At 46.8% G+C, this 26,881-nt stretch overlaps 2 protein-coding genes across 3 annotated transcripts; one reads left to right on the forward strand and one right to left on the reverse strand.

Annotated features, from left to right (window-relative positions):
- Positions 1-339: 339 nt before the first annotated feature.
- KCTD2 (potassium channel tetramerization domain containing 2) lies at positions 340-17,160 on the reverse strand. Its single transcript, XM_047081436.1, has 6 exons — positions 16,777-17,160; positions 14,861-14,969; positions 11,572-11,663; positions 6,167-6,262; positions 3,990-4,115; positions 340-3,238 (listed from the first exon to the last, which is right to left on the reverse strand). The coding sequence occupies exons 1-6, from the start codon at positions 17,113-17,115 to the stop codon at positions 3,209-3,211; spliced, it is 792 nt and encodes a 263-aa protein (XP_046937392.1). The 5' UTR covers positions 17,116-17,160; the 3' UTR covers positions 340-3,208.
- A 213-nt stretch (positions 17,161-17,373) lies between these two features.
- Positions 17,374-22,266, forward strand: ATP5PD (ATP synthase peripheral stalk subunit d). Of its 2 annotated transcripts, none has more exons than XM_047081437.1 (6): positions 17,374-17,438; positions 19,590-19,720; positions 19,996-20,104; positions 21,053-21,124; positions 21,860-21,922; positions 22,067-22,266. In XM_047081437.1, the coding sequence occupies exons 2-6, from the start codon at positions 19,599-19,601 to the stop codon at positions 22,196-22,198; spliced, it is 498 nt and encodes a 165-aa protein (XP_046937393.1). In that variant the 5' UTR covers positions 17,374-17,438; positions 19,590-19,598; the 3' UTR covers positions 22,199-22,266. The 2 variants fall into 2 exon arrangements, with proteins under 2 accessions (XP_046937393.1, XP_046937394.1); XM_047081438.1 differs by having other exon boundaries at positions 17,375-17,438; positions 19,996-20,092.
- Positions 22,267-26,881: the final 4,615 nt, after the last annotated feature.

The raw sequence follows: 26,881 nt of genomic DNA on the forward strand, positions 1-26,881 counted from the left end.
GGCGACTCACCTCACTTTTATTCCTCATTCTCTACCATGCAGAGAAAAATGGACACCTAGTCAGTTACTCTCTTCCAGGAAGACTTTTTTCCCCCCTTAAAAATGGTCTTCTACTCTTCCCCTCCTCTTCCCAGCTTCCTGGTGGGCAGACCATCTGTCTCACCTTCTGTTCCTCACCACTCTCCTGGTCGTGAGGAGGAAGGCCCAACACGCCCTCAGGCAGTTTCAGCAGCGGGAGAAACTAGGACTTTCTAAGAAGCCCAGGTAGGAAAGGTGCAGAGAAACTCCTCTCCTGAGAAGAGTTTGAGAATCATCAGTAGTGACAGGAAACCAAGGAGATTCGGCTGTTTGTTTCTTGTCTTTATTGACAAAAAAAGGTCACAGCATTTCAGACTTTATTCAAATACACAAACAGTAACAAACAATACCCACAAGTGACAGGCATGGTCCCTAACCTCTGCGCCAAAGGCCATGTCGGAGGATGTGGTTGTCCTCTTGGCCACCCCCCAGCATCTCTGTCCCTTCCTCCCCTACACCTCGCTGACACCCCTGAGATCAGTTAAGACTGCAGAAACGAAGTCGCTCTAGAGGAGGTTGGGCTGCGCCTCATTGCCAAGGAGGAAGCAGGTTCTGAAGGAAAGACAGAAGCGTGCTAGTGTGGCATCTCCTAGGAGAGGCCAGGCTGCTTTGTGAGCTGGGCCTGAGTCGCCCGCGGCCTCAGGCCTGGGCACAACACGAAAAAGGAAGACACTCCCCACCTGGCAGCACTGGGCTGCTGGAGAGAGTGTGGGTCCCTGGCCACGTGACACCCCCAAACCGATGGATGGCCAGGCCTCCCTCCGAAGTAATCAGCTGGGCTCTCCCAGAAGGCTTTCAGTAAAAAAAAATACTGACTTGGTTCCTAAAGGGCTGGGGCGAATACTTTTCCAGAAACCTTAAGAACTGAATCATCCTCAGACTCAGGAGCACTGGAACAATTGTCATTGGGCTGCCAGAAGGAGGGGGACCTCGTGAAAGCCAGCCCTCTAGGGGAGCAGAAATGTCACTTGTGTTAATTTCTCAAGAGCATCGAGTGAGGGGCTCAGCAGTTTTTCTACAGGATCCACGGTGGGGCTCTGAAAAGAGAAAAGACTAACTATGCGTTCCTGAGGGGCTTGCCGCCTCTGCCCTCTGGCCTGCCTCGCTTTACCCCTTCGTGCAGGCTCGGGAGCACGAAGAGCACGAGGAGCACGGGCTGATGCCCAGGCATGCCCCAGGGAAAGCAGATCTGATTGGGCTCAAGGTCCCAAATGAAGCTGCTTTCCCTCCTTAGAGTCAAATGTTACTTTTCTGGCCAAAGAGCAAGTCTTCCAAAGTCCTCTGTCCTACTCAGGTCTGAGCAGCTTTTCCTCCACACGCCCAATCTCGTGCTTTCCGAAAGATGACAGGAGGATGCCTGCGACGTCTCTGAAAGGTGACTGCTTTTGCTGCAGGTAGAAGTTCCTCTAACGTTTATAGCTGTAGAAATCGTGGGCACAGGCCAGAGTCCAAGGGGCCGATGTCAACATGCACGCTCACGTTGGTGTGTAGACACACACGGAGCAGCAGACACCCCTGTACACACATTTCTATCCTGCTCTACACACAGAGAGATAAGGTCAAAGTGAGATCCGGAGAAGAGTTATGCCATCTGCACGCAGGCAGGTCATGAGTTCCTAAGACGTTCGGCACCGTCTGTGAGTCATTTCCAAAAACCATGGCCCCAGACCCCCCTAGTAAGCACTGAGCTGTGGAGCAGAGGGAGCCTCACTGTGAAGGAAACCAGGAGTGACCAACGTGAGTGGCTGTTACAGGTGCAGCGTGCCCCAGAGGCGCCTTCCCCTTCTCTGGGCCATTTGCCACACTGGGAAAAGTCATCGAGGGAAGAACAAGGATTCTCCAGCCCTTTGCGTTCAGTGACTGTTCACTAAGACTCAAAAGCGCAGACAGGAGGTCCAGATACAAGCTCTGTGGTCCCAGCCCGAAGGAGGGCTTTACTCCCCTCCCTGGCCAAACAAGCACTTGATTCTCGAGGACGCGGCAGTCTGCAGATAGAAGTGATGGTAAAGGGTCGGGCTCAGAGACGCGGGGAGTCCTCGGACTGCCCAGCAAACACATATACCCTGCAGGGGCTGGCGTGGCGTCACGGACACGGCTGCGGGGCAGGTTTGCCAAGGTTAGAAACCAGGAGACTCGGACAAATATCGAACGTTCAGTCAAGGCATTTCCAAGAGACAGTCACAGAAATAACGACACTTTTGGATACTACAATAGAACACATTTGGCAACTTTCAAAGAAATAGCTGTCCCCACCCAAGCCATCAGAGGATCCAAAGTCCCTTTATCTTCGGTCCAGTTCAGAAAGTCAGGGAAGGAAGATGGGTCAATGGAGGGTGTGGCCTCCCTAAGTGCCCCTCTGTGTGTGACAGGTGTGGGATGCCGCCTGCCTCTAACCTCCACCTGAGGAGCAAGCAAGCTACTGGAGGGTCTGGGCTGCCGGAGACAGATGAGGCAAGGACGAACACGGTAGCAGCTGAATGCCCCGAACCCAGAGCGGCGATCCCCAACCTCCACCCACAACCACGGATACCCCGTCCTCCCCTTCCTCAAAGAGGTTTCGTCCACAGGAATATGGGGTATTCTGCGGATCTATCCTTTACCCGAGACCTCAATTCGACGAACTGAAGCTAGAATCCTTGGCACCTGCTGCATTTGTGTGGGGTGCGGGGAAGAGGGGAAAGATAGTGTTACAAAGTGGCTGCCAACGTCCAACGTGGCACCCAGGCAAAAACATGGCACGGCCCAGGGACGATCCTCTGGCGTTTGCTCCAGCGTCCCTGAAGCACAGGCCTGTACGAGGAGCTAGGCCTTCCTCTGCCCCTCCCCCGCATCCCCCGTAAAGGCCCCCACTGGGAGCCCAGCCCAGCTGCTGTGGTAAGGATTTGATCTAACACTGGCTAAGAAGACAAAAGCAGGTTTCTGAAAAGGTATTCTGCAGCCGGAAGTGCGTCTGTCTTCAGGTTCCTGTGGGGGGCAGGCAGGGGTTCCTTTGGTTTTGACCAGAACACTTCTCCATTGGGGGGCCAAGCTCAGCCGTGCCTTGCAGGAGCTCGGTTACTGTACAGGAGCAAGATTTAACTTCACAAGGTGCTCTGCCGGCTTGTTCTCTTGATGGTTAAGAATCTGGAATTTACATCCGAGATCCTCTCTCCTGAAGAATCTGCAAATGGAAGATGGGGGGGAGGGCTGAGGCTTGGGCCGAGGCTGCTAAGCAGACTGCTGAGGGAAAAGGGACCCGCGGCCGCTTTCCACTGGACCCCGCTGGGCAGCACAACAGTCCTGTCACCGCAGGAAGCAAGGCAGGGCTGAGCCCTAACCTCCCCTGAAGCACTTCAGTTGTAAAAGCCTCTTGCTGAACACCACTGCACCCACAGTATCCGTGCTGTCAGACCCCTTCTCCCACGCTAAAGGAAATTGCCGACTTAGAAGTGTTTATGAGAGACAGAGAGAGTTGGGGGGGGGGGGTGGGCACAGTACAGGAAAAAGAGGATAACAGTGTACAATTTTCCAGTAACTTAAGGTGGGGGAAGTCACAAAGGTAACCAAATACCTTTTCTCTTGAGACAGGACAAAAAAGAGAGAGAATGGTTTCAAAGAATAAACACAAAATATTTTCCCATTTTGAGTTTCACAATTCTCACTTTGCAATTAGATTTTTCACTGATTTGACAGGTGGGGACATAAAGTCTACTCTATTTCAGTACCTACTTCCTAACTAAGAACGCTTGGTCACTGCTCCATAAATCCTGATTTAAATGACAACAGTCAACAACCAAAATGAAGGAAAAATGCAAAGCTAGCTTTGGAAGGAAAGAGAAGAAGTCAGGAGCACCAAACAGTCCAGGCCAAGTCCACTGAGGGGCTGGGAACAAACGAGTCAGAGACAAAATTCTGGTGATGCGATTTCTTACCTTTGCCTTTTCACTTGGCTCTATGACAATGCCATTGGTAGAATTATTGAGTTCTCTGGAGACAACACAGAGGAATTCTGCCTGATCCTCATTTCCGTAGTTATAGGAAGATCCAATGCTGATTAGCTGACAAAACCAGAGCATGGTGAACAGTCCTCTTAAAGTGCTAAAGTGCCACACAGACCCAACCCGCCTCCTGTCCGAACTTTGTGGTTTTGCTTCTCACAGGATGATGAACTGTCTGGGACTATCACGGCCCAGGGGATACCTGGATCTGTTATTCACTTGGGCGTCCTCAACAAGGCTTCCCCAGAGAAGGAAAGGATGGGATCTGCCACTGTCTCCCCACCCAAGCACTTGAAACAATCCCAAAGGCAGCAGCTAGGATGAACATGATCATATTCCTTCTAGCAAACACTGAGGTGAAAGAGAATGTTTCTGTGAATGAAAATGGACACTTGCTTTAGCCAAACACCTACACAGGGCTGGCTCATCTTTAAGCAGAAGTCCCAGACAGGAGACTGGCACTCAAAAGGCTCTGGAAAGCACCGAGTGAATCACTGAAGAGTTACCATAAGCCATATGCTGCTGGGACTTTTAACCTTTTCGGCAAATTGAATTCAGGATTTAATTTTAAACAGGAAATGCACATGCACCGAGAAAAGCGGAGCCCAAGGGTAAGGTCATCCGGGCAATCATGTAGGGCCTCAAGTCAGAAGAACAGGACTGACTTGCTCTATGAATGGGCTTTGGGTCCCTCTGCCTTCCTGTGCCTGAACTTCCTCATCCATATAATAGAGTCAGTGGGAACATGACTTCATGTTTCATGCTTCACCTGCCCCATGAATGTTAACAAGATGAGAAAAAGAAAATAAAAAATTATTCACTGGTTTCATCAAGAATACTTAAAAAAAAAAAAATTTTTTTTTTTTTTATTTGGGAACATTCTTTGCTTAAGACTTAGGGAAGGGCGCCTGGCTGTTTCAGTTGGTAGAGCATGTGACTCCCGATCTGAGGGTTATGAGCTGGAACTCATGTTGGGTGTAGGGATTATTTAAAAAGAAAATATTTGAGAAAAAAAAAGACTTTTCTCAGGGAAAATACTTGTGGAGTGTAAGTATGGCAACATGTTGCAGCCCCCAAATGAGTAAGAACTAGGCTGACCTATAAAGGAAGGGGCGCCTGGGTGGCTCCGTTGGGAGAGCATGGAACTCTTGATCTCAGGGTCTCAGGGTCTTGAGTTTAAGCCTCACATTGGGTGTGGAACTACTTTAAAAAAAAAAAAAGGGAAAAGAAAAGAACCAGGCCAACATACACAGGCAGAATTGATTCTGCAGTGGAGGGGTGAGGAATTATCCAGTGTTGGCTCTGACGACCAAGACACCTGTGTATTTGATCCATAACCCAATACCGTTAACACGACGAACAGAAGTTATCTGAGAAGGTAAGTTTATGGTGACAGTTCAACTGACGCTTAAACTCTACATTAAAAATAGGCACGATCCACACAATACATATCCCTTCTATATATATCCATTCTATTCACGCCAGGCTCCCTGTTGCGCACACAATAGATGAACTGAACAATCCTGCCATCTAATGGAAGAAAACAGTACAATTCTGCCTGTCTGGTTTTGTTTTGGTAATTCTGCCACCACGCAAAGCTAAAGGAACAGAAATCCACAGCCTGATGGGAAATGGCCAAGCCCCACTTCTCTTCACATCTGGCTCCTCTCATACCTGCTCTTGCTTTCTGCAGTGGATTATATATGTTCAGAATGACAGAGTTCTTATCCTGGGAAGGAAAGGTAGGGTAGTTGCTGAATCCTAGCCTTCTTTATGTACTTATTCTAGAATGTTTCAACTGAGTGCTTTTGAAAGAAATCCCTCTGAGGGAGAAAAAACCTCAGAGAGACACTTTCAAGCCTAAACAGGCTGGCTGACTCCCTCTGGGCACAATCAAATTAAAACTTGGATATGAAGTCAGGAGACATGATACTATTCTGAATTCTTCCCAACTCATCCTATACAGCTGACAGAATAATTCCCACGTTTCTGAACAGGTTCACACGTGGCCCTACGAACCCCTGGGGTTAGCTGGTTACAGATGGCAGCTGTTTGAGGGACGTGGGCTCCTGGGCTGAGATGCTGCGGTGGCTGCCACTTAGGAAACATACCTGTTCGAATTTCCAACCATCAGACATAGTGGAGACCATCTGTGTAAGCTCCTCTTCCTGGCACTGCAGGACTCTGTACACGTGCTTCACGGGGCCCTGCAACAACCAACGGACTTAGAAGAACAATTTCAAGGACACGACGGTTCGCAGCTGCGCTAGGGAGGCTCGTCCAAAGAATGAACAGTGAAAAGGAATTTGCTTGGACGTTTTTTCTGGACAGCCACACACCGTCCCCTCTTACAAGTGGCACTGTCATCTTTCTCTTCTTAAGGTTTTCTTTTATAAGAATGTTTACTTACTTATTGTGACAGAGACAGAGCAAGCGCACGTGCATGCAAGCAGGGGAGGGGCCGAGAGGGGGGAGAGAGAATCCCAAGAAGGCCCCCATGCGCGGCGTGGAGCCTGACGTGGGGCTCGACCTCATGACTATGAGTTCATGAGCAATGTCATCCTTCAGTAAAAACTTATCCAAGGAAAGAAAGAAAAGAAAAAGGCCCAAGGATATGAATTAGTGGGTAAAATAATTCTGAAGTTCAGAGAAATGAATTATGTGATTAGATTTCATCTATTTCCCAGAGTAGAAAACAGAGGAAAATTGCTTTGGACAAGAGAGCCCCATTTTCTTTTTAAGTTGTTCATATCATGACATACATGCTGAAAATGTAGACCATAATTTGGTTTTTCCAGAGCAATACCTTATTAAGGGAATAACATATTAAAAAGGAACCCCACAATATACCAATGTTCAAACTATTTTCACCCTCCGCTGATGGTACCTGGGAGTGTTTCAGTGTTAAATGGTAACATTCCTGCTAGAAAAGTGTGTAACAAAAAATAAATATTTGGTCTTTGCTCCTGGTTCCTAGCACAGAGCTCCTAAAACCCTTGGAATTTCCTGAGTGATAAAAGGGTCTTTTTTGTGCTAATGACTGGTCTCCAGAAAGACCAAGCACCATTAGAGACTTAGAACTTTCAGTCCTACCCGCTGACCTCAGTGGAGACTGAATTCAATCACCAGTGGCCAATGGTTTAATTGAATCAGTCATGCCTACATAATGAAACATCCTTAAAAACCCCTGAACAGGGGGGTTCAGGGAGTTTCCCAGTTGGCAAACACATCGATGTCCTGGGCAAGTGGCACATTCCAACTGCACACACAGAGGCTCCTGTGCTCAGGACCCCACCCCACGTCTCTCTTCGCTTGGCTGTTCCTTAGTCTGCTGGAGATCAACTGTAATAGTAAGTTTAGCATTTTCCTGAGTTTTAGGAGTTGTTCTAGGAAATTACTGAACCCAAAGGGGATGTCATGGGAACCCTTGAATTTGTAGCCGAATTGGACAGAAGTACAGGTAGCCTGGGAACCGGGATTTGGCACTGGCGTCTGAAGGAAGGGCAGTCTCGTGGGACTGAGCCCTGAAACCTATGGAAATAGTTACTACTTATTAGTGTCAGGATAGGATTAAACTGTTGGGACACCCCAGCTGGTGTCAGAGATTCAGACAGAAGTCATTTGCTAGCTGACTCGACTTTCTAGAACAGAAGCGAAAGGCGGGATGCCCTAAAGTTGCAGCACTAAGGCCCCTATACTCTAACCACCTGAGGACCCCCTCACACTTACGACTCGGCCAGAGTCAGGTGACAGCCAGGGCTGCTGCAAGGAGGCATGCTCACCAGATGAAAGTCCCTGTTCGTCAGAGGACAATTAGAGGCCCACAGGGAGACTTGTGTTTAGCAGTCTTGGACCACTCAGTGTTGGGTCCAATAAATAGCTGCACATCCACTGCCCGTCCCGGAGGCCAGGAGGCATTTGTTAGAGCACAAACAGCAACTGAAGCTCAGAACAACGAAGCTCCATCAGGGAGAGAGGGACTGGTTAGAGTCACGTGACCTTAAGAAAATGTGGACCGTTTCCTGAAGAATAATGAAAACCTGGCTTTAGTACTTTTGCAAAAGGATGACTGGGCTTCAGTTATCTGGAAAATCAGTTTTGGAAGAACTCACTACTGGGGAAATACTGGCTCAACAAAAGCAGCTGTGGATCACGGAGCACGAGGAGCCCAGAGTGGCTTTCCCTCTCCTCCCGTCTTCAGTGGGACACTGATGTCAGCGCGGTGTCTCGCCTGAGCGAGGCGGTGCTATTGGGTCGGAGGCAGTGCCAGGCCTTGGGCTGATCTGCCAACCACACCGCGCTTTCTTCCACGCTCTCCCCTTCTGAACCGAATGCAACTATTGTTACACGAGGTACTAAGAAAAACATTCCCTCCACCTAAAATATAGGGCAAATCTCGGGAAGACTTCAACTGGCTCTAACCACACATTTTGGAAACAACCAAGTGTTTCATGTTACAAAACTCAGTGCATCGCGAAAGATCTATGATATCAGCCACACCTGTCAAAGTCCCAGGTATTTAAGATGCATGTGTTAGCTCTTTTTAATTTTTGTCTTCCAAAGAAAACCACGAGTATTCTCAAATGCACTAAGATTAATCACCCAACATAAAATACCAAAGACAGCAAAGTTAGTAGAATTGGTGGCAGCCGCTAAGAGATATGAGGGGTCACCAAAAGAAGGTGGGATTGGAAACCCACATCTTGGGCTTTGCTTGAATGTCTGCCATGTGTGTCTCCTTTTTTTTTTTAATTAAAAAAAAATTTTTTTTTAACATTTATTTATTTTTGAGACAGGGAGAGACAGCATGAACGGGGGAGGGTCAGAAAGAGAGGGAGACACAGAATTTGAAACAGGCTCCAGGCTCTGAGCTGTCAGCACAGAGCCTGACGCGGGGCTCGAACTTGCGGACCGCGAGATCATGACCTGAGCCAAAGTCGGATGCTTAACCGACTGAGCCATCCAGGCACCCCATGTGTGTCTCCTTAAAACACAGACAAGTTGGGGCGCCTGGGTGGCGCAGTCGGTTAAGCGTCCGACTTCAGCCAGGTCACGATCTCGCGGTCCGTGAGTTCGAGCCCCGCGTCAGGCTCTGGGCTGAGGGCTCGGAGCCTGGAGCCTGTTTCTGATTCTGTGTCTCCCTCTCTCTCTGCCCTTCCCCCGTTCATGCTGTGTCTCTCTCTGTCCCAAAAATAAAATAAACGTTGAAAAAAAAAAAAAATTAAAAAAAAAAAAAAAAAAAAAACACAGACAAGTTGGGGAGCCTGGCTGGCTCTGTTGGGAGGAGCGTGCAGCTCTTGATCTTTGGGTCGTGAGTTTGAGCCCCACATTGGGTACAGAGATTACTTAAAGATAAAATCTTAAAAAAAAGACAAGTTGAAGGAGAGAATGTGTTTGAAGGGACGGCTACAAAAATACACACATGTATTTGGCCTCAGAGCCATGTGTGACACATGCAAAAGAGGGTGTCTTTGAACAACCTCGAGTCCACTGCTCAGAGTTTCACTCAATAAAAAGGACAGATGGAAAGATCAATTAACATCCAAAAGGCCTTTACATCCCTAGAACAAAAAAGCTTCCAACTGGGTCTACATCCACAAGCCTTCAGAACCTAGAAGACTAATTAACTTCATCGCTGTCATCAAATAGAAAACTTACAATGCTCTCAAGGAATCAGCTAATGGCAGAGCTGCGAACGTTCAGGGTTGAATGGCTTCAAGTTACATAATTCATGGCACCATGAATTTACACTAGGCAATCAAAAGCTTTTTTGGAATGTGGAAAATTAAGGATAAAGCTAGATTTTCAGAATGCCCAGCTATTAAATATCCACAATAGTAAAAGATGCCATGTAAGTTTAACACGAGATGGCGAAAAGACTGGCACCGCCGGATCCTATTTTATACAATAAAATGGCAAACCAACTATAAATTCATTTTTGAACATTAGAAGTCTTTCAGGGGTGCTGGGTGGCTCAGTCGGTTAAGTGTCTGACTTCTACTCAGGTCATGATCTCGTGGTTCGCAGGTTCGAGCCCCGCATTGGCTCTCTGCCGTCAGGAGCCCGCTTCAGATCCTCTATCCCCCTCTCTCTCTCTGCCTCTCCCCTGCTTGTGCTCTCCCTCTCAAAAATAAACATTAAGAAAAGTAATAATAAAAAGAAGGCTTTCAGCCATCAGCCAGCGGGAAGAAAACTAAGGAAGCTCTTCTCACCTTTGCAAATGACTACAGATTAAGCGAATGAGAGAAATCATTTTTGAAAAAAAAAATAGGTGTCAGTTATTCAACCAGATAATTCCATTCAGAGCCAGAAAACTTGGATATGTAAACTCTAACACAGAAAGAACAAGGAACTATTTTTTATTTTTTTGAGTTTTGAAAAGAAACATATTACCTTCTGCTTAATCACAGGACAATTCTACACTGCAACAGAATGGATCTCAGGAAAGCATCTACCACCAGCATCTGATGGGATAAGAGCAAGTCCTGCTACAAGACAGATGGTCACAGCAGAGTCCAACCATGCCCTCTGTTCCTGCAGTGGTACTTTCTTAAAATAGAACCTAAATACAGGAAAGGGAGCGTCTGTTTTCCCTGCTAGACTTCAAGCTTCTGGAGGGCACAGACCCTCCCTAGGAAGCAGAGAATCTCAAGGGCCTAAAAGATGCTGCTGTGGCCACTTAAGACATGTGACGGGTGATGTGATGTGAAATAAGCTACCTGTACCCCCTCAAAACTAGGAGGCAAATTGTGTGTTTCTTCCTGTTACTGTATCTACCAAGTTCATATAAAAACCCAGACTTCATAATAAACAGAGAAGCCTATTTCCTCAGAAGCATGATTCACAAGCAGCTCCTAAAGTCTAGGCCATGAGACTGCTTTCACGTGGCTATCAGGAGCTGAATGCGACACGGTCACACTTTAAAAGGCTGGTCCTAATAAAGAGTTAAAGAGTGGCCAACAGGTGGAAGTAAGAGCTCGCTGGGTCTTTATGTGGAGGGAGACAGATACTCTGCGAGAAGAGGTTCTGGGCCTAAAGTGCTGCGGGTCCCTCCTGCTGTCCCATGATAAGCAGCCACAACCTCCCCACTCTTCTAAAGGGATATGGGGGCTGTTTTGCTTTGCTATTTCTTCTTCTGTTTCCTTGTTCTGAATAAGTCTGGTGGCGTATGCGCTGTCTGCCTGGTGGATGGCCCATGTTCCACACAGACCTCCAGCTTTAAGGGGAGAGGCAGCTCTTGCCAAGCAGCACAGCATCCTTTTCAAATCCCACCCAGACGCAGGGACAAAGAGAGCCACTAAGACCTTTTCCCTTTAAGAGTTCAAAACCGTGGGGTGCCTGGCTGCTTCAGCCGATGGAGCATGGATGGAGCATGCATGGAGCGTGTGACTCCTGATCTCAAGGTTGTGAGTTCAAGACCCACGCTGGGTGTAAAGATTACTTAAAAATAAAATCTTAAACCAAAACAAAAAATACAAACCAAACCAAAACAAAAAAAGAGTTCAAAACCCATTACCTGAGAAGTTCTGTTCTCATTGTCCCGTATCCGTTCCTTAACCAGCCGCACAAGAGATGCAATGTTGTAAAACTCCGCTTCTTCCAGAACACCTAGGACAAGGACCAAACCGTATGTAGTTAAAGATGTGTTACACTCCCTGGAAAATAGTGAGAAGAGGCTAAAGTTTACATGCTTGCTAAGAACTGCATTTTTTTTGAGAGAGAGAGAGAGAGAGAGAGAGAAAGAGAGCAAGACCATGAGACAGAGCATGTGCAAGGGAGGGACAGGAGGAGAGGGAGAGCATTTTTTTTTTAATGTCTGTTTATTTTTGAAAGAGAGACAGAATGCGAGTGGGTTAGGGGCAGTGAGAGAAGGAGACACAGAATCCGAAGCAGGCTCCAGGCTCTGAGCTGTCAGCACAGAGCCCAATGCGGGGCTTGAACTGACGAGCTGTGAGATCATGACCTGAGCCGAAGTCGGACGCTCAACCAACTGAGCAACCCAGGTGCCCCGAGCATTTTTTTAAAGTTTATTTATTTTGAGAGAGCAAGCACGTGCAAGGGGCAGAGAGAGAAGGAGGAGAGAAAATTCCAGGCAGGCTCTGCACTACCAGAGTGGAGGCAGATACAGGGGGGCCAGAACTCACACACAAGAGATCATGACCTAAGCCAAAATCAAAGTCAGGGGTGTCCGGGGTGGCTCAGTGGATAGAGTGTCTGACTTCGGCTCAGGTCATGATCTCACGGTTCATGAGTTTGAGCCCCACATCGGGTTCCTGTGCTCATAGGTCAGAGCCTGGAGCCTGCTTCAGATTCTGTGTCTCCTTCTCTCTCTGCCCCTTACCCACACATGAGCTCTTTCTCTCAAAAATAAATAAACGTTAAAAAAAAAAGATGTCTAACCGACTGAGCCACCCTGGCGCCCCTTGAAACTTGTTTTTAGAATTTTTTTAAGTTTATTTATTTGAGAGAGAAAGGGCAAGTGAGCAGGGGAGGGGCAGAGAAAGGAGAGAAAGAATCCCAGCAGGCTCTGCACTGTCAGTGAAGAGCCTTATGCGGGGCTTGAACCGTGAGATCATGACTGGATCCAAGGTCAAGAGTAGGACACTCAACTGACTGAGCCACCCTGGCACCCCCTTTTTTTTAATTTGAGAGAGAGAGAGAGAGAGAGAGAGTGCAAATGGGGGAGAGGGGCAGAGGGAGAGTGAGAGAGAATCCGAAGCAGGCTCCACACTCAGCTCAGAGCCCGACACAGGGCTTAATCTCACAGTCTTAAGATCATGACCTGAACCAAAATCAAGAAAATCAAGAGTCTGACGCTCACCTGACTGAGCCACCCAGGTGCCCCTGAATCGCACTTTTCAAATTGAAGTCTAGTCTCTCTCCTTCAGCCTGGGAAACATTTCTTTGCTATTTAGGGTGTACACCCCTCCCTTCTCCCTAAATTGAGTCAGTCAAATTCTGGGTCTGCTCTGTTTACTCTGTTTCACCGCTGCGGCTTCCCACTTGGCACCTTCTCTGACTCTCTCTGCACCTGCCCATTAGCTGCAGGGCACCTTTCCCATATGTCACTTAGTTTCTGGAACTTGTCACATTGGAGAATTCCTGAGCTTGCAAAGCTTACCTAGTCGGTCCTAAAAATTACCGGGGGTGGGTGTGTGTATATAAATTTATGTGGACCAAAGTTTAATAGGGTGCTTATTATTTGAACAAGATAAAGAGCAATCACTGAGAGAATGCTTTGCCAAATAAAATCAAAGGCCTTGGACAGGACAACAAAGGGGATGTGTGATTCAGTATCAGAAAAAAAAAAAACAAAAAACAAACTTGCTATAAAGGACATTGCTGGAACTGATAAAATTGGAATATAAGCTGTAGATAGAAGTATTTATCAATATTAAATTCCCTGATCTTGATAACCATACTGTGCTTACATAAGGGAATAACCTTGTTCTCGGGAAATACACTGAAGTATTAAGGGACTCATCTGTAATCTAGTCTCAAATAGTTCAGAAATAAAAACTATGGTGGGGGGAGGGAGAAGCGTGGTGGGGGGGGACAGAGAGAGAACAAAGGGTAACACAGATCTCAAAAAATGGTGGTGAAGCTGCGAGTTCTGTTATTCTCGCCTTTTTCTCTGAATTTGAAAATATTTCAAAAAAATTTTTTTTTAATTTTTTTTTTTTTTAACGTTTTATTTATTTTTGAGACAGGGAGAGACAGAGCATGAACAGGGGAGGGTCAGAGAGAGGGACACACAGAATCTGAAACAGGCTCCAGGCTCTGAGCTGTCAGCACAGAGCCTGACGCGGGGCTCGAACTCACGGACCGTGAGATCATGACCTGAGCCGAAGTCGGCCGCTTAACCGACTGAGCCACCCAGGCGCCCCTCAAAAAAAATTTTTTTAAAGGCCCTCAGAAAAGATGCTTAAGATTCCTCTTTTCCAGAAACAGGACTATCCATGAGGTGGTAACTGCTGAAGCTAGATGGTGGGTGCATGAAGTTTATTGTACGGTTCCCATGATTTTTGAATGCATCTGAAATGTTGAAAAAAGAGACAGCACATGCACAAGTCCTCTTCTTACTGGTTGAAACAGATGTGCTTCGCAGCCATTTCATTAACTAGCACAGCCATTACAGCTTTCTCACTCAGAGCTAAAGCCTCCAGGTCAGGGTGCCCTGGATTTAGGGAGAGGCCCCAATCTTCAACGGAATGCCTTTGGCGAGGCCACGCCAAGTCTTTTAGAAAGATATCTAGACCCACTTAGAGTCCAAATGTCGTACCAACCAAAAAGATGATACAGCTGACAATGGACTGGAGAATGAATTAGGTCAGCTGCAAAAATTTACAAGGAAGCATGAGACCAGTCTTACAAGAAATGAGGCCAAGCCTTTATTACTTTTTACAGCTCCAAGTTCAACTAAAAGTGAAAATATAAATAATTAATGTCAGAGATGTGATGCTTCAGGGTATGGACATTTCACTGCCAGCAAGCACATAAGTGAAAGTAAAAAGGGATCCTGACGATTCTGCAGGTTTGAAAAATGCTCCTGAAGTGATTTGCAAAGCTGAGTTACCTATTTTTCTTCTCATTAAGGAAGGCTGGACAGAGCCCAGTGGGGATCCCTTAAAGAAGACTTCCTCAGATAAGACTACGTAACTAGAGACTCCCTGTTCACTTTCATAAATGTTTACTACACCTGCATGTGACCTTGATGAAAATCTCAAACAAAATTCCAAAGTGTGAAACGGCTTTCAAGATATGGGCTGAGTTCTGAAAATGCCCAGTTAAAACACTGTTCTTACCTTCTTCAGCCAACTCCTTTGTAATGATGAGTTTCCCGTGGCGGAGGTAGTTGAGGATAGGACCGAAGTAGGTGGGGTCCCTGTCAATCAGATAGGCTCCTGTCTCGTCCTGCCAACCAAACACAAAGATAACACTTTGGAGCTGTCGGACTAAGTTGGAGCAGGGTTTCAGCCTCTCTGTCACCATTCATTAGCAAGGGGGCAAGTCTTGCTAGACATTTTTTATCACAAACTACTGGCAAGAAGGCTAGCTTTATGTATCTTGTACTCTGAGATCATTTCAGGCACGGAGCTACAGATAGATGTACAGTCATCATGCAGGCATTTACTTGAACTTCCAAAGTCTTGTTTTTTTTTAATGTTTGTTTATTTTGAGACAAAGACAGTGAGAGGAGGAGGGGCAGAGAGAGAGAGAGGAAGACAGAGAATCCCAAGCAGGCTCCACAGCTGTCAGTGTAGAGCCTGATGTGGGGTTTGAACCCACAAATTGTAAGATCATGACCTGAGCTGAAACCAAGAATCAGGCGCTTCAGTGACTGAGCCACCCAGGTGCCCCTGAACTTCCAAAATCTTTACTTGGACACAATTACCACCATTCTTCTGTAAGACATCTATTATCAAGAAAGGGGAAGAAAATGCCATATTTTAATTACGTAAATCTTTGCTTGAGATGGACATTCTGACCTCTCTCTACTGCCCCCAAATCGCATTCCTAATTCTAAGAAAACCTCTGTATAGTTGGCAATGCTCCTGAGCTCAAGGCCAACATCAGTGGGAGTCTGCATTGCCAGCTGTAACTCACACACCCCAGTTCTGTGCCCAGAGGAAGCTTGGCACCGCCTGGACTTGGCTCTGAGCAGCTTTAATCCTACTCATCTTTACAGTAAAAGGAACAAGAAGAAACTGGCTTCTACTGCAACAGAGAAAGATTTAGGGTAGATAAAAATAATTCCTTTATAAGCAAAGGTTTTGAAATTTCTTTAAAGTTCGGGTGGGACAGGTTTCCATAAGTCTGAGATTTATTAGAGAGGCAGTTGGTGAGTTAAAAAAAAAAATCAGCGAATCTTTACCCAACCCCAACTCTATTTCAATGTAACTGGCTGAGTGCTACATAGGATATACAGGGGTATAAGCCAGGGTCAATGCCTTTAAGCTGGCAACTGAAAGATGAATGTGTAAAGTTAATCAATAAACACGTCAAACTGGAAACGGGTTGGAAGTGCCTCGTCACCTCTCAACTTTGTTCGTAGCCATGCATCTTGCCCAACAGCAGGCCTCAGTTTTCACTTTCCGATGGTCTTAACCAGTCAGCTTAGGTTTGCACTGGCAACTGGTAATCTCTTTCCAAGGAATGTATCTGAGCTCTAATAGTCCTAAAACAGTGGCTGTCACCAGATAAGAGTTCAGGGCCCAGGACCACAGGAAAGAAGTGTGGTATCACCAGAAACACTTCCTGCAGCTGTCAGACCGAGGCTTTCACCCAACTTGGCAGAGGGGTCCGAGAGGGAGTCTGAGAAAGCTAGAAAGATGCCTTAGCTCACCCTGACCCAGTTCTGGACGCATCTGGCACAGGCAGTGAGGGGCTGACGAGGAGCCAGGGGAAAACTCATGCAGATCTGAGGGGCGGGTATGAGATGTGTACGGAGAAGGGGTGTGGAGCGGGTTCTCGTGGGTGCGGGTGGGCACAGCATGGGGACCGAGTTGCTTAGAGTGAAGGGCGGGGTCAGAGAGACAGCCAGGGTGCGACTGAGGATGGGGGAGAATAGCCCCCAGGGCCAGCCTGGCGGAAGAGGGATGGGAAGGGGGTCCCGGCCCGAAAAGCCCGCCTGGGAGGAGCGTGTCGCAGGAATCCGGGGATGAGCTAGGAGGAACGAGGGGGTCCGAAGAGCGGGGGCGCGCCCGAGGGCGGGGCGCACCTTGTCCGAGTCCAGCTCCGGGTCCTCCTGGCAGCAGAGGCGACAGAGGAAAGACTTGGGCTCCCGGCCTAGGGTCTGTCTGGTGGTCACGAAGTAGGTGCCGCCCACGTTCAGCCGGACCCAGCGGGCCGCACCGCCTCCCCCTGCCCGCTCTGGCGGTCCGGGACCCGGCTCCAGTGGCGGCGCGGCGGCGGCGGGCGGGCGGCCGTGCCCGCGGGGCGTGGGGCCGGCGGGGCGAGGGCTGGGGGGCCCGCGGCCCGGGCCACCCCCGTCGCCCAGCCCGCTCCCGCCACCCCCTCCCAGCCCCGCCATCGCCGGGTCCAGCTGCAGCTCCGCCATCTTGGGCCGCCGCCGCCACCGCTGCCCGCGCGCCGCCGGGCCGGCCCATCTCTCGGCAGGGAGAGCCGGGCCGGCCCATCGGCGGGGGTGGGGCCGGGGGAGAGGGACGGGAGCGCCCCCAACCAGCTCCCGGGGACCCGTGCAGGGGGAGGTGCCGCGCCCGCCCTCGTGGGCGGGACTTCCGGAACCAGCCTCCATTTCTACGGGCTAACCTGCGAAGCAAGGCCCTCCCCTTTGGCGTTGGGATTGGCTCTGGGAAACTTTCCGGTGACCCATTTCCGTCCCTTGCTGCTGTGGACTGTGGGCCGCCGCGGTAGGTGAAGGTGAGTGGGGTTTGGGGCGTTGGGCCCGACTCTGGCGGGCTGCCGTGCCTTGCCTCCTTCAGACCTTGCGCCGACCCTTGTCGCACCCCTGCCGAGGATGCCTGCCCTGCCGTTCCGCTGCCAAAGTGTCCGGGTGTAACTGCAGCCGCCGCTCTGCGCCGCGCTCCCTTCCGCTCCCCTCCCCCTCGCGCGAGGTCGCTGGGGTCGACCTGCCACCTTTGACCGAGGTGCTTCCCCACACCTGATCGGGTTCGGTCCGCCCCCACCAAGGCCGACTTCGGCAGTTCGGTCTGGGGGCTGGGGAAATGTTACCCCGAGATCGTGTTAACTTGTTGAGGGACACTCAGTCTCTTCCTCTTGAGGGTCCTGGCATTCGAGCGTGGGGAGCGTTCAGAGCAAGACAAAAATCCCATCATTTATGAAGCCTACCTGCACTGGTGCTTGGAAAAGTCTCTGTCAAGGCGCTTATTTCTCGGGCGTCTTTTAAGAGTCACCTGTCCATCACCTCCACTTATCCTGAGAGGGAAAGAGAAACCAAGAGGCAGGTGTTGGAACAGTTTCTTTTTAAGATCCCGAGGAGGATTTCTTCCACCTTCCTTGTGATGCACCCCGTAGTTTGTAAAGACTTTTGACATTGTCTTTCTCTTAATGTCTGGCACTGATCTTAAATTTAGTTTTGACTATTTTCCCATTTTCTGAGTTAAGGGGAAAAAAAATGGCTGTAACTACTTTCTACCTTCTCTCACGTTCACACATATGGAACACCTGTGTTAAGGTTATTGCTAGAATCCACAGGGCATGTGCTAGTGCTGCAGAGGATAATCAGACCTGAATTAGAAAGTGCAGGTATTACCAATCCGGTAGGGAAGGGGTAGAGAGCCCCTTAAGCTTGTAGGAGACTGTAGGGCAAATTGGTGTGCACAATTTCACTTGGTACTTTTTTTTTTAACTTAAAAAAATTTTTTTTTCCATTTATTTTTGAGAGACACAGAGAGAGCACAAGTGGGGGAGGGGCAGAGAGAGAATGAGACACAGAATCCAAAGCAGGCTCCAGGCTCTGAACTGTCAGCAGAGAACCCAACACGGGGCTCAAACTCCACAAACGGTGAGATCATGACCTGACTGAAAGTTGGAACCTCAATCGACTGAGCCACCCAGGCGCCTCTTAATTTTTTTTAAATGTTTATTTATTTTTAAGAGAAGACAGAGTGCAAGTTGGGGAGGGGCAGAGAGAGAACGAGAGAGACACAGAATCAGAAGCAGGTTCCAGGTTCTGAGCTGTCAGCACAGAGCCAGAAGCAGGGCTCAAACCCATGAGCTGTGAGATCGTGATCTGAGCTGAAGTAGGACGCTTAACCGACTGAGCCACCCAGGCGCCCCTCACTTGGTACTTTTAACAGCTTTCTGAGATAAGCAGGGCCGGTATTATCCCCATTTTTTCCAGCATAGGGTCTGCTGTATTTAAGCTTTGTTGAAACTTGGGTATATATCAGGTTCTGTGCACTGGAGAATCAGTGAATAAAACACATTCATTCTGAGTGGAAATGTATTTAAATGATTAACTTTTATGTAATGCATGAGTGTTACTTTAGCAATATTTCCGAAGATAAGAGCAAACACTAAAGAACTGGGCTTTTAAGGAGGAGTAGGAATTGGGGAATAGAGGGGGACAGTTTCAGGGGAAATAATGTGGTTATATGGCAGGTTGCATGCCTTGAATTTGAAAAGCTAAACTTGTTCCTTGTTTAGTAATCCTGATTCCTTCAGTTGGTAAACATACTCACCAAGTGCTCAGAGGATGCTTCTCTATTTCTTACAGATTTTCATGTTTCTAAGGTGCCCTTTAGAGGATTTGCTCTAAGAGTCCTGTTTTTTGTTTTTTTTTTTTAATTAAAAAAAAAATTTTTTTTTAATGTTTATTTATTTTTGAGACAGAGACAGAGCATGAATGGGGGAAGGGCAGAGAGAGAGGGAGACACAGAATCGGAAGCAGGCTCCAGGCTCTGAGCCGTCAGCCCAGAGCCCGATGCGGGGCTTGAACTCATGGACCGTGAGATCGTGACCTGAGCCAAAGTCGGACGCTTAACCGACTGAGCCACCCAGGCACCCCTCTAAGAGTCCTGTTTTGATCTGACCTGTTTTATTTTCCAGGATCTCAAGATGGCTGGGCGAAAACTTGCTCTAAAAGCCATTGACTGGGTAGCTTTTGGGGAGATCATACCCCGAAACCAGAAGGCCATTGCTAACTCCCTGAAATCCTGGAATGAGACTCTCACCTCCAGGTCAGTACCATTCTGAGAGGGACCCTCTTAACTTGCTCCAAATGTGGAAGCAAAACAGTGCTTTGGAATTAAATATGAATTTCTGATGCTCTCCTGGTATAAAGAAATTCATACATTTTGCAAATGAAAGTAGTTTTTGGCATTCCTGGAATCTCTCTCCTAGAGAAAAGTGTGATAATAGCTCTAGGCCATAGGAATAAGGAACAGGGAAAGTACTGTGTGGATTTTCTGTTGCTCATAGAAGAATCTTAACTTTTTTTCTTCCATGTGAGCAGGTTGGCAACTCTCCCCGAGAATCCACCTGCTATCGACTGGGCTTACTACAGGGCCAATGTGGCGAAGGCTGGCTTGGTAGATGACTTTGAGAAGAAGGTGAGACTTCAGGCAGCTAAAGCACTGGTCTTGTAATGTGGCTTGTGGGTATGGAGCAGAACAGTAGGTAATTACCTGTGCAGGATGACAGTGTGGAAAGAAGGGTGCTGTTAACAGGCCCCATATTAAGGAAATATAATTTTAATGTTGGGGTAAAAAATAAAACAGGTCCAAAAGGAACCTCAGGAAAAATGGGTGTGGCCAAAGGTCTTGAGGTGGTAGTTTTATATGGTAAACGTGGAGAATTCAGGGTCTATTTATTTGGCAGATTTCTTATCCAAAGAAACAGCCCATACAGCCTTAATCAGGGAGCCAGAGGGCTGTGAAGTTAAATGTTTCCATCCCAACTCTTCCGGAATTATTTTTTAGCCCCTCACCTGTCTCCCTAACACCTTTTCTACCCTTTTTTTTTCCTTTTCCTGCTCCTTTTTACTGTGTCTTGTGGCTTAATTTCTCACCTACGTATCTCCATTTCTGATGTTTACATGTTAAACCTCAGTATCTGGAATTTAGTTGTTTACCCATTTGACAGATGCTTTCCAAAGGCCTACCCTGTGCCAGGTGCAGTGCTCCGTGCTGGGGCTATAGGACTCGGCAGTCTTCTCAGGAGACCATCTCCATCTCCATTATGCAAACGTTCTTCTGCCAGTCAGTCCAGAAAGAGAAATCAGAGTTTCTTCAGACTACAACGTTCTAGGAGGCCATTTTTGAGGTCATCAAATCCAACCATCCTTTTCAGATGATGACACTGAAGCTCATGGTAATAAAGATTTGTCCAGTTAGCGACAGGACTGAGAACCTTGAGCTCCTGTTTTCAGGCTAATCTTTCTACTACAACACTCTAGATGCATACTGGTTTCCTCTTGGAATGGAGAATGTCTTTATCTATAAGGATCGGTGGTTTTGAGCCCTTTCTTGGACTCCCGGGTATATTAATAACAACTGTCCCTGTGTTTGTAGTTTAATGCCCTGAAGGTTCCTGTGCCAGAGGATAAATATACTGTCCAGGTGGATGCTGAAGAAAGAGAAGATGTAAGTAGTTGAGACTCTGATTTTAAGATTCTCCTAATTCCTGATGGCTCCGTATTTCTTAGAAGTTAGGTGAAGTCGAGTGAGCTCTAGGAAATGCAAGTAATCTATGGCAATAGTGCTTCAGTAGTTGCCTGGGAATGGGAGGGAGGGGGCTGATAAATTTGTTCCCTGTCTCGGTTGTGTTGCTGGTTTCGTAGGTGGATACATAGGTCACAAGTTACCAAGTGGCATTCTTTAAGTATGTGCATTTTATTGTATGTCAGTCATACCTCAACTAAGCTGTTAAAAACAATTACGGAGTTAGAATCAGGTAGAGAAATTATCCAAGGTGGTAGTCAAATACCTATTTGCTTGAAAGTATGAAAGCCAAATGTGGGAACACCGGTGGCTCCACCAGAGAGAAGTCTGGCTAGTGATCAGACGGCTTGTCCTGACTGTCCAGTAAGCAGCCCCTGTGAAGTACTGGCATTTTGTAGGTTGTCTCGGTGAGCAAATTGTTGACAACCCTGGTCCTGCTATTATAAGCTGGCTCTCCTGTATGGGCTTCTTTGTGCATTTAGGAAAAGCTGTAGTTTGCTTCCCAAAGCATGCTCCCCTCAGGAGTTGGCACATGCAGGAGTCTGCACAGAATGGGAAGGCAAGAGGGGTGGGCTCTGGGACTCTTCTGTCTTGGGAGCCTCAGAGTCAGGACAGGACAACTTGGTTTCAAAACAGAATGTCTCCCTTCTCTTTAAGGTGAAAAGTTGTGCTGAGTTTTTGTCTCTCTCAAAGGCCAGGATTGTGGAATATGAAAAAGAGGTAAGTGACCCTTGGCTGTTGTCTGTAATAGGTCCTCTCTCTCTCACGGCCACACTCCTTTCACCCAGTGGCAGTAACCTACCTTGGATTCGTTTTTGTATCTCTGTGGCCCTCTTTACCTTCACCCAATTGCCCTCTTTCCAGCTGGAGAAGATGAAGAATATAATTCCATTTGATCAGATGACCATTGAGGACCTGAACGAAGTCTTCCCAGAAACCAAATTAGACAAAAAGAAGTATCCCTACTGGCCTCACAAGCCAATCGAAAATTTATAAACTTGAGTTGGGGAGAAAGCTCTGGCCCTTGTATTATAAATTCTGGACATTAAAAATAATGATACGGTGCTGTGTGTCTGTTCCTTTGCAGCAGAGATAATTATAACTCTGAGGTGCCCTCACTGGAAGTGGTCTTTTTATTAAAATGGAAAGGTGAGCCTACAGGTTTGTGCTGGTCCAGTTTTCTCATGGTTAGGATATGTAGGAGCCAGTTAGCCCCCAGAGCTGCTGAAATCTTAACAAGTAACAATAGGAAAAAAAAGAAAAACAAAAAACCCCACAAAAAACAAATAACAGTAGGGCTGATGACAGTGTATTTCACTGGAATGTAATAAGGAAGAAACATCTACTGATCCCTTGAACTTCCTCTTTGATTTCAAACCACTGGTTCCTAAGCAGTGTTCCCCTTCTACTTGTCCCTAAGTCAGTCACAAGGACAGATGGTCCACATTGCAGATATAACAGGGTGAGTAGCAAGCAGGGATCTCCTCTGTTTCAGCTCTTCACCATAAATGTGGGATAAAAGGAAATTTTGTTGCAAAGTTAAAATGTAGTACAGCTTTGTGCTTGAACATAGAAAATTATTTTAATTCCATCATTTCATTAAAAAAATTCCTACTATTGATCCTAGTTAGCAGGACTTCTGAGCAGTGCCAAGAAATACATGTGGTTTAAATTTATTTTATTTTTTTATTTTTGAAGGAGAGGGAGACAGTGTGAGCAGGGGAGGAACAGAAACAGAGGGAGACATAGAATCTGAAGCAGGCCCCAGGCTCTGAGCTGTCAGCACAGCCCAGTGCAGGGCTCAAACTCATGAACCATGAGACCATGACCTGAGCTGAAGTCGGACACTTAACTGACTGAGCCACCCAGGTGTCCCAGGTGGTTTAAGGTGAGGTGCAGAGGCACCTGGGTGGCTCATGATCTCACAGTCTGTGAGTTCGAGCCCCGCATCGGGCTCTGTGCTGACTGCTCAGAGCCTGGAGCCTGCTTCGGATTCTGTGTCTCCCTCTTTCTCTGCCCCTCCCCCGTTCATGCTCTTGTCTCTCTCTGTCTCAAAAATAAATAAACATTAATTTTTTTTTTTTTTTTTTTTTAAGTAAGGTGAGGTGCAGGTGTCTGGCTAGCTTAGCCATCAGAGCATGTGACTCTTGATCTCAGGGTCCTGACTTTGAGCCCCACATTGGGTGTAGAGATTACTTTAAAAAAGAAAGAAAGAAAGGGGCACCTGGCTGCCGTGGCTGGTTAGGCATCCCACTTCAGTTCAGGTCATGATCTCACAGTTCGTGGGTTCAAGCCCTGTGTTGGGTTCTGTGCTGATAGCTCAGAGCCTGAAGCCTCCTCCTGATTCTGTCTTTCTCTGCCCCTCCCCCGCTTGCAGTGTGCTTCTCTCTCTCTCTCTCTCTCTCTCTCAAAATTAAATAAACATTTTAAAAAATTAAGAAAAAAAAATAAAGTAACGTGAGGTGGTAGAAAGCTTTCTGTTACCCTTGAAGTCAGAGGACCTCATATGCCTACCACTTTACTCTTTTGACTGTTTTAATTGCTGGTTTTAGACTATTTATTCACTATCTTAAGACTTGCCTCTTCTCATTCACAAACATCAGGATTATAATGAGAATTAAATGTGAAGTTTCTAGGTAAGCAGCTGTTCTGAGCAGAGGCATCTGACTGGATGAGGCTTAAGCCCTGTAGGAAAAACCTGGAAGAGGAAGGGTAGCCTGCACAGACCAACAGTTTTGTGACATTGCTACCAAAGATTGCAGACGGGCTGTACTGGAGAAATGGCAGCAATGGCTGGTAGCGCTTAGAAGGTGACGTGGTCCTAAAGGACATAAACAGGAGAGCCTAGGCACCATCACCCCCGATCGTAGGGGCAGGCACTATGCTGAAGGTAGAAGGTTAAGGGGCAAGGTGTGTTCCACTTAAGAGCTGCTCTCGTTGTGACAGTCTGTGATGTAGCTGTGCCAGAGGCCTTTCATGCACCAAACAGAAATTAGTACCACACGCTTTCCGCTGTGAATCCTTCACTCAACTGGCGCTGAGTCATCCATTGAATATCGAAGAATTCAGACGAGTGAAAACACGGGGGATCTGAGAAAAAACCGTTCAGTTTGCTTTTGGACTGCGGTTAGAACTCCCCTTCAAGGAATCTCGATGCCCACTCAGGAAGTTTTGTAACAGGAGTCCCTAGCATTGGAGGGAGACCCTTTGTGAGACTTACTGGAAGAGACACAAGTGAACCGCTGAGAACATGCTCTCCTTCCATGGCACTTGCATAGTATTGGGGCACTTCTAAATTGTATACCCTCCTGGGTGGTTTGCAGTTTTTGCATTGAGTGGACATTGATTTTACAGAAAAATTAGTCACTAGGGGGGCACCTGGCTGGCTCAGTTTGTGGACTGTGCAACTCATGATCTTGGGTTGTGAGTTCAAGCCCCACACTGGGTGTAGAGATAACTTAAAATCTTAAAAAAAAAAAAAATCACTAGTAAAATAGGATTATATCTTTCAAATCAATAGAAAAAAGAGCAAGAGTTGAAGATAGAAATCAGCAAAAACAGTTGCATCAGGGTGGCTCAGTCTGTTAAGCGTCCCAACTCTTGATTTCGGCTCAGGTTATGAACTATGATCTCATGGACCAGGAGATCATGCCCTGCACCTGGCTCTGTGCTGAGAGCAAGGAGCCTGCTTCAGATTCTCTCTCTCTCTGCACCTCCCCCATTCATGTGCATGCTCACTCTCTCTAAAATATTTTACATTAAGAAAAATAAAAAGCATAAATACAGAATCAAACATACTTAGGATAATTATGAGTCAGTAAACACCCCTATTAGGAGGAAAATTTTCACACTGGGTCAACCCAAAATCCAACCACAAGCTGTCCATCCTTAAAAAAAAAAAAAAAAAAAAAAAAGATGTATCAAGGTTCCAAGTCATTATTTAAAAACTGGCATCCTGGGGGTCCCTGGGTGGCTCAGTCAAGCATCTGACTTTGGCTCAGGTCATGATCTCACAGTTTGTGAGTTCAAGCCCTGCATCAGGCTGGCTGCTGTCAGCACAGAGCCTGCTTCGGATCCTCTGTCCCCCCCCCCCCCGCCCCTCCCGTGCTCCCACACTCTCTCAAAAATAAACATTAAAAAACAAAACAAAACAAAAACCGGCACTGAAGGGGAAAAAATTAAGCATTTATCCTACCTTTTTAAACAACTGTATTTGGGATAAACTAATAGACAATGAGAGAAAGTTTTTTACAACGTATTTCAGCTAATAAATGGAAAAGTATATTAGAAAAGTGACTATTCTGTAATCCATAATGAAATAGTTAATTCAGGCAAAGCTCATCAGTGGATGAAACCATTACATGAAAAGTTGAGGAACTTGACCATGATCAGGCTGTCACCTCTTGATGCCAAGGCTATCTTCTATACCTTCTGATCTATATTAAATACATAGCACTATTTGAAAGTTCTTTTTCCCCCCAAACGTTGAACCTGAATTTAATTGAGGCATTGAAACTAACTTCCAATTGAGAAGAAATATCTGGTGCAATCCCAAGCAGGCTCTGCACCGTCAGTGCAGAGCCCAACGGGAGGCTTGATCCCACGAACCGAACCAACTGAACTGTGAGATTGTGACCTAAGCCAAAATCAAGAGTCAGATGCTCAACCAACTGAACCACCCAGGTGCACCAAGAGGAAATATCTAGGATAGAAGAACAAGTTAAATGACACCATGAAGAAGTAAAGATAAACCTAAAATATGAGACATTTGACCTTTGCTTTTCAACAAGTCAGTGGGTAAGGTAAGGACAGCTTACCCAACATCCAAACGTGGTGTGTAACCTTATTTGGATCCTGATTTGCACCAATCAAGAGATGAATATTGAAATATGTGAATGTCTACTGTGGTGAAATGTTACGATGTCTGGGATTACTTTAAAATACTTAAGGGGCTCCTGGGTGGCTCAGTCGGTTAAGCATCTGGTTCGGTTCCGGCTTGGGTCATGATCTCAGGGTTTGTGGGTTTGAGCCCCAAGTTGGGCTCTGGTGCTGGCAGTGGGAAGCCTGCTTGGGATTCTCTCTCTCCCTTTGCCCCTCTCCCGATCATGTGTGTGCTCGCGCTCTCTCTCAAATGAAAGAGAGAAAAGGGGCTCCTGGCTGGCTTAGGTTGGTAGAGCACCCAACTCTTCATTTCAGGGTTGTAAGTTCAAGCCCCATGTTGGGTGTAGAGATTTTTAACACCAACAAAACCCCAACACTTTAGGGGGAAAAAGGGATTAATGGAGCAAATGTGAAAACATCCTAATGGCTGATAACTCTAGGGTGGTTCATGCACTATTCTCTGGTTTTGTGTATGTTTGAAAATTTTCATAATACACATTTTTAAAGGATGGGCAAGAATGTAGACTTATATTACCATCTAGCAAGGTAGAATTCAAGACAAAAACATGAAATGTGTCAAATGTAATTATTAAAGGGAACAGTAGACATGAAAAATGATTGGAACCTTGATGTGCTGAAAAAAATATGAAGCATCAAAATATATAAAGCAAGAAGAGTTTTAAAAATTGCTGGACGCATAACATTTGTATAACGTTTGTAAGGATTTTAACACACCTATTTTTGGCATTTGCAAAACAAAGACTAGCAGACTAATAAAAAGGCTCACTTAATAGCTTA

The sequence above is a fragment of the Lynx rufus genome, unplaced genomic scaffold (assembly GCF_022079265.1).
Source record: "Lynx rufus isolate CCGP_SWC_20201006 ecotype Redwood Valley unplaced genomic scaffold, mLynRuf1.p SCAF_18, whole genome shotgun sequence".
NCBI lineage: Eukaryota > Metazoa > Chordata > Mammalia > Carnivora > Felidae > Lynx > Lynx rufus.

What these genes read in the sequence shown, in the direction of transcription:
- KCTD2 (XM_047081436.1), bottom strand. Translation starts at nt 17,115, where the DNA reads ATGGCGGAGCTGCAGCTGGACCCGGCGATGGCGGGGCTGGGAGGGGGT. An exon ending in CGGAGCTGGACTCGGACAAG is followed by an intron (nt 14,970 to 16,776) that starts GTGCGCCCCGCC and finishes TTTGGTTGGCAG; the next exon opens with GACGAGACAGGAGCCTATCT. An exon ending in ATGAGAACAGAACTTCTCAG is followed by an intron (nt 6,263 to 11,571) that starts GTAATGGGTTTT and finishes TGGTTGTTGCAG; the next exon opens with GGCCCCGTGAAGCACGTGTA.
- ATP5PD (XM_047081437.1), top strand. Translation starts at nt 19,599, where the DNA reads ATGGCTGGGCGAAAACTTGCTCTAAAAGCCATTGACTGGGTAGCTTTT. An exon ending in AGAAGAAGGTGAGACTTCAG is followed by an intron (nt 20,105 to 21,052) that starts GCAGCTAAAGCA and finishes CTGTGTTTGTAG; the next exon opens with TTTAATGCCCTGAAGGTTCC. An exon ending in ATGCTGAAGAAAGAGAAGAT is followed by an intron (nt 21,125 to 21,859) that starts GTAAGTAGTTGA and finishes CTTCTCTTTAAG; the next exon opens with GTGAAAAGTTGTGCTGAGTT.